Source organism: Lycium ferocissimum, chromosome 10 (genome assembly GCF_029784015.1).
Source record: "Lycium ferocissimum isolate CSIRO_LF1 chromosome 10, AGI_CSIRO_Lferr_CH_V1, whole genome shotgun sequence".
Classification (NCBI taxonomy): Eukaryota; Viridiplantae; Streptophyta; class Magnoliopsida; order Solanales; family Solanaceae; genus Lycium; species Lycium ferocissimum.
The window spans coordinates 31827077-31834447 of record NC_081351.1 but is presented as its reverse complement, the minus strand read 5'-3'; the positions used below and the strand labels follow the sequence as shown (position 1 = coordinate 31834447).

The 7371-nt window shown below is 33.5% G+C and overlaps 1 protein-coding gene across 1 annotated transcript; it reads left to right on the top strand.

The window, feature by feature from the left end:
• The first annotated feature begins 1230 nt into the window (after positions 1-1230).
• On the top strand, positions 1231-2124 carry LOC132033409 (ethylene-responsive transcription factor ERF010-like). Its single transcript, XM_059423380.1, has one exon. The coding sequence runs from the start codon at positions 1491-1493 to the stop codon at positions 1962-1964; it is 474 nt and encodes a 157-aa protein (XP_059279363.1). The 5' UTR covers positions 1231-1490; the 3' UTR covers positions 1965-2124.
• The last annotated feature ends 5247 nt before the right edge of the window (positions 2125-7371 follow it).

The window sequence follows — 7371 nt, the reverse complement described above, 5'->3', positions numbered from 1 at the left end:
AGCTTATCTAAAAGCGAACTTTATAAAGTGAAAACGAATAATGCGAAAAAAAATAAGTTAGCCTACCCCAACTTTTTTATTTTTTTTTTTTTTACTAATAAGTTCGCTTTACCATTGTCTGTTCTTATTTTAAGCCCATCCAAACAGGCTCTTAGTGAACACTTATTTTAAACCGGAAGGAGTATCCTCCAACACGTTTCATCCTGCCCCACACCTAATAGCCCCTATTACTACGCCATACTCCTGTATATCCTCCATTTGATATGGAAAACGTTTTTGTGCATACCAACACACCTTTATACTCCCTTTTTTATATTCACATGGTATAGTTTTTACTTAGTCCACAATATCAGTGGATAGGAATGTTTTTTAAAAACTTACTATATGATTTTATATGTCATGTTATTTATGTAATTATAAAGAAAACTTTTAAATGTATATAATTTAGTTTTTAATAAATTAATCAAATATAATACTCCTTCTGGCTCATTTATATGAAACGCTTTCCTTTTAGTTAGTTAAAAAAAAAGACACATTTTTTTATTTGAAAACAATTTAAACTTTGTCTTTTACTCTTAACAAAATTAATTTATAACCAATATATTTAGTTTAATTAACACAACAAGATTTAAAAATCTTCTTTTATTTCTTAATGTCCGGTCAAACTTATCACATTGAAAACGAGAGCACCACATAAACTGAAATAAAGAACACTATATTGTTAAGTGGTCGTTTGGTAGTTAGTCAAAATTATCCCGGGATTATAATCCTGGTCCTAATTTATCCCACTTCTTGGGATTATTTTATCGCATTTGGGAGATGGGACAAGGTGGGATATCCCACCCTTAGAATAAAGCTTCATTTTGTACCGTATTTGGTAGAAGATATAAGTTTATCCCAAGATAAATTTATACCTCCTATCAAATACGATATAAAAATTAGTGCTGGAATATTCCAGTCTATACATCCACCAAACGACCTAAATACTTGAATCCAACAACAAATTATACTCCCTAGTGGTAGAGGAACAAAGAAGTGAAATGAGGGGATAGAACATGTCGGCCGAATTTGTACTTATCTTATAAGGAAGATCAACGTGGCGGCCTTGCCCAATCGACAGACTAGCAGCCAAGCAACGAAAAACAATTACCCTTGCCCTCCCCTTATGCGTGCTCTATATGCTCTCTTCCTCAATCATCCACACCCCCACCCCTCACAACCCCGTAGGGTGTTGTTACATGTTCCTTCCTTTCTCTCTCTATGTATACATACAAAAATTTTCTCTATATTCCCACCTCCATATATATATACGACACCTGTTCTAATAACAAACGTTCTTTCATATACCCCTCATTTTTCTCTCTTAGATTCTCCTTCCCCATCTTCCCTCTACTTTCTCTGGGGGTATAGCCTTATATTAGATAGATATCTTCAAAGGCGCTTTTTTGGGAAAAAGAAAGCAAAAGGAGGATTCTTTTTTTGGGTTAGCGATGATGGAAGGAGAAAAGAGAAAACAAAGGCAACACCAACAAGATAAGCCATACAGAGGTATACGTATGAGGAAGTGGGGTAAATGGGTGGCTGAAATTAGAGAACCCAACAAACGTTCTCGTATTTGGCTTGGTTCTTATTCTTCTCCTGTTGCAGCTGCTCGTGCTTATGACACTGCTGTTTTTTACTTGCGTGGTCCTTCAGCTAGGCTTAATTTCCCTGAATGCATAGTTAATGATAACCATGAAATTCATGATCTTTCTGCTGCTTCTATTCGTAAGAAAGCTACTGAAGTTGGTGCTAGAGTTGATGCTCTGCAAACTGCGATTCATAATTCATCTGGTTCACCACCTGGATCCAATTGTAATTCTAACTCGAAACGTACAAGGGTTGTCGTAAAGCCGGATTTGAATGAATATCCTAGCCCTGAAAGTTGTGATGATGAAGATAACGGAATCAACAGCTTTAATTAGTACTGCTTCAAGCCACAAGTGACTATAAGGATTATTATGGCGATAGATATTGAGAATTATCTGTGTTTGTATGAATATAATCCGAAGGGATTATATGTTAATATTATCACTTTTTTTAGTAGTTAAAAGAAATCCCAATTACAACTAGTATTGTTTCTTACTTGTTCGTTTCTTCTTTAGAAATATTCCTGTTCTTGAATCTCATTTTTTTTTTTTTTTTTTTTGTGGTTTGCAACTTTGTTACTGTTCCATTGAAGATGGGAATTAAATCAACACTTGTGACTGATGATTGAGGATAAAAGCCAAAAAAAAAAAGGATATGGCCTACAAAAAAAATCAGTTGGGCAAACAAATTCTGTGAAGTTAAGAAGTAGATAAGAAGATAAGAGAGGAGGAGAAAGAGAGAGATGGGGTTGTGTGTATAAACCGGTAAAATATGTGACGTTGATCAAGTGTGGACACCACCATCGCCACAGGATTGGAGTGCCCACGCGAGCCATAGTATAGTACTACAGTATTAATTAAGAAAGGAAAAAGATAAAAACTTGAAAAAGGAGAAAGTAGTGGTCCTAAGTCGCTGTCAGGGGTGGGCATTATGATGGATTTTAAGCTGAGAAGGGAAGTTTTGTTCCTTGTTTTGGTTGGGCAACGGATGATGTAGAGCTGGGCGGTGCTAGATTTTTATTTTCCTCCATATGCATATCTAGCTGAACTAGTTATTGTTGTTCAAGAATTTTTATTTAGGCATTACTATGTTCTTATTTAAGATTTAAATTATTTTGCTGATGCCTAGCTCAGGTAAAAATTTGAAGTGAAAACATAAAATTAGTAAATTTATGATAGAATTATATGATACGAAATATGTTAGAAGGACTCGATTACTTACGCATGTTATGTCACATTCATTTTAAGATGAGTTCAGATAAAAATGATATCATATGATTTTATTTGCGATAAAGCTTAAACAGAATGACATATATTTTATTAGAAGTTGGGAGCTCAATAAGGTAATTGATCTCAGCCAAATCATTTATTTCATCTTAAGCTTTAAGAACGTTTTGTTCGTTTTGAGCTTAAAAAATGTAAAATTATCACATTAAATCAATATATGCTGATTAAAAAGTTAACTTGTCTTAAGCTTTAAGAGTATTAAGATTATCACATTAAGTCAATGTATGTTATATATTAAAAAGAACTCAGCAAGTGTGTCGAGTGCGATTCTAAGCTCTTTGGCCCCTATTGCAATTGGTAAAGAGTAAAGACAAACACTTCATATTTTTGGAAACGCTGGAGAAAGGCAAATATCTCAACAATGAGGGTAAAACCTCTTGTTCTCTACCTAATGTGATATCTTAACTAGTAATTTGCTGTCAAAACAAATTACTCCCTCTGTCCAAAAAGAGTGTCGTTTTTATATTTCTTAAGTTGACAATTCAAACATCTAGCATGTGAGTTTATAACTAAGATTCAAAAATATTTTTGTATTATACACATCTTTAATTTAGGACGCAAGATTCAAAATCTATTATTTTTAAACTCGTATCATAGTCAAATTAAGTCACTTAAATTGGGACGGACTTGAAAAGTTCCGTGGAAAAAAATTCATATATGTGAGTTTCAAACTTCCAATTTTCTAGGGATTCACTTTGTTTAGATTGAAGTATTGTATCTGTTGTTATGGTTGTTGTTTTGGGTTTATGTACTGAGCTTTAACGCATTTTTTCCCATGTAACTGTTGAGTGGTGGAGCCAACCGATGTTTCTCATTGGCCGTCACAGATCGTACAATCACAGCGTATCTACAAACAGAATTCATGATTTATATATTCATATTTCCTGTACTTCTTGTGGATGGGTTTCAGTTGGTTTCACATGAAGACCAGGATTCTGAAGCATATCTCAGATTCCTTAACGCTTTTCATATGAAAGTACAGGATGCTGATGCAAAGTTAAGTTGAACTACATAAATTAGTTGACAATTTGTTTTATTAAATTACGAACATGGAGATAAGTACGAGGCACAGTATCAAAAGCTCCCATAAACAAAAGAACCACAAACTGATCCTAAACAACCATTGTCTAAGATCACGTAGTGTGATGAAACCTTAATTCAGACCCCCCAATATACCCGTAAGATCAGTATTGGAAGTATATGAAAATAGCTTCTGTTAAGCTACTCTCCAAGTCAATCCAAACTTATAGCCAGTGATACAATTATGACGCTACCAAATTAAGAATATTTTTGAATCTAATTAAAGAGTTGTGAGCTAAGGACAAATAATGCATGTAGCTTTTTTTTTCTTCTTTTTTTTCTCGCTCGATGTTCAGTATCTGTTTTGAGGTTTGATTAAGTTCAATTCGCAAAGTAAACCCCATCTTTGGGATACACTTTTACCAAAACCAACTTCACTCTCAAAGCTCGAACCCAAAGTTTTAAATTAAAAATTAAGAATTCTTAACACTTTACCGTAACCTTGGATGACAAAATATAAACACAAGCTTATCGTGTATATAATTGGTGAAAACACGATATATCTATGAAAAGGAGAAACATATAAGTTTTAGTTCAATATGAAGAATTTTCTCCAAAAAATTAAGTTCGTTACAGATTAAGACAATATGATTTTCTGAAAAAAAGTATGGAAAACGAGATCCTTAAGCGCCATTGCATGATGATTGTCTCCCTCCCACCACAATGCTCCACCTATTTCCACACCTACACACCCCCACCCGCACTGCCTACTCCACCCCCACACCCCTAGAACCTGCACCATCAAACTCCTCGCACCCCGTACCCCTCCTCTCCCCCTCCCCCTCCACTGTGCCGGTGTCAATAGGCGAGTTCATCGCCTAAAAATCATTTTTTTTTTTAATTAGAGAACGACCCCTAATCCACCAGCCGGCACCCTTACTCGCCTCCACTCCTACCCCCAACCACCCGACCCCTCCTCTCCGTGCAATTCCATCACCACCCTCATAATATTTGTGTAAATTATATATAATACTTTTGCAATAATATTTTCTGTTTACTTACCAAACATCAGAAAACAAATAGCTCTAGGAAAACCACTCAATTTTCTTTCGCACCAAACACACCTTATATTTCAGTGGTCAAGTTTCATTTGTCTAGTGTCTTCAACACAGTATAAGGCAAAGCAGTTCAGTGAAGTCTAATAATGTTCTAATTTTCTACCAAATACGAATTTTCTACCAATATCTTATGCAAATGAATAATAAAAATGGTGTTGCTATCTATGCTTAGTGTTTGGTGGTTGGAGGTTCAGTTGGTACATGATTGTTTTTAGCTATACTAATACTAAATCTAAGTACAGCAAAGAGATCTTTTAGGATCTTTCCACTTGTCCAATGTTATGGTCGGCTATTCCCTTTTTTTTTTTTTACTTTGGTGTTTTATTGTATGGAATGATGCAATGCGGTTGGCACGAGAAAGATTCAACCAATCAATATTAATTAGAGCAACGATAATACACTTCTCCTGAAAAGATTAAACTAATTAATTAATGCTGTGGTCGGCTAAGCTCTATTGATTACTTAATTTCCAGCGGAATCATAATTTATTGGACCACTATTAAATTAATCGGAGTTTTGCTCAAATCAGTCTCTTATTTAACTTAAGTCTTCAAAATATAGGATAATTACGCATCTCTTGCTTGATAATTTGTTTGATTTTTCTTAATCAATAATCTTGGTGGATAGAATGTTAATCATTTTTTATTTTCCATTATTTATTCTGATAGGAATTGGTGGAGACCAAAAAAAAAATGAGGGATGGACGGACAATATAAAATGGTTCTTCTGCAATACGCGCAATGATCTGTGTGGTATGAAACAAGATATTCAAGTACTTCCGTTTATATTTCTTGTAGTGCTCGAATGAGAAATTCACAAGTTTCAGGCTTAAACAGCATAATATAATGGACTTAAACTACTCTCTCCGCTCACTTTTACTTGTTACGTTATTTAAGAACAATAATTAAGATAGGTATTTTATCACAATATCCTCATTAAATGATGTATAATTGTATTGGAGTTGGGAAAATGATTTGAAATGAGTAATAAATGCTGAGAGTAAAACAGAAATTTTCTTTTTGTCTTACCTTGATATGTGAAAATTGACAAATAAAAATGAAAATCTATAAAGGAAATAGTGGACAAGTAAAAGTGAACGGAAGGAGTATATACATAGATGATGCAAAGTATTTCGATAAAAACTTATCTGTGTTTACACCATATCAATAAATACATGACATGTGTTTGTTACTAGACTATTATCATTTAATTATGGTTAATTAAGCATATTTTCATCTGTTAATTTTCTTGACCATGGTAAATCTATATGAAAATGATATAAACCCCTCTGCTTTCTAAATTACTACTACTAGACTTGCTATGTAAAATTGCCTGCTACGGAAGAGATTTGGTTTCGCAAACTCCAAACATGGATCCAAGAAAAACTTTGACTATAGATATGATTCAGAAAACTACTACTCTCCCCGTTTCAATTAATTTGGTGTAATTTAAGTCAATACAAAATTTAAGAAAGACAAGACGATTTTGAAATTCATAGTTATAACATGGCATGATGATGTTGTGGCTATAAGAGTTCTAAAATTTATGGTCTTAAACATGTTATAATAGCTGTTGGTTTTAAAAATTCTCTCATTAAGAAAACATACACACATTTTTGTAAACAAACTAATAACAAATTTATGAAGGATTAATTACAAAACCAATTGACCCAATCAGGAGGAATGGTTTCGCATGACCATTTTACAATTTGAATAGAGATAATGACATTTTTTTTAATCTCTTGTGTGTTATTTTCATATCTCTTATGTGTAAGCATGAGAATCTCTTGTAAAAGACACAAAACCAAAAGGAAACTTATAAAGGATTACAAAACCAATTGACTCTTTTAGTCCTTGTGATATTCGACAAAACATGCACATATAAACTCCCATTAATTGAAATTTGTGTTTTGGTGTCTTTATGGTGAAAATATGTTATATTTGAAATATTGTTAGGACTATATTACTGTCAAATGTGAAGTAATAGTACGAAGTTAACATAATACATGAGTAACTAAGTGATGGAATAATTGGTAATCATTTTAAATAATATTTACAAGCAAAGGGATCCAAAATACACGTTTCAATTAGTGAAAGGTCAATTTTCTTAGTCAGATATTACAAGGACTATATCAGAGCTTAGCAAAATTTGAGGGACCAAAATTGCTTTTAACCAAATAAAAACGACAAAAATGACATAAAAGGGACCATAGTATCTAAAAATAGAAATAGGACCGGACCGACATGATGAAATTTGGAGTTGGAAGACGACCGCTCATGGTCATGGACTCTTATCGATATTTGTCTGGCAAAAATGTT

Bases quoted from the DNA above. Each gene is read 5' to 3' on its own strand.
- LOC132033409 (XM_059423380.1), top strand. From the start codon at position 1,491: ATGATGGAAGGAGAAAAGAGAAAACAAAGGCAACACCAACAAGATAAG.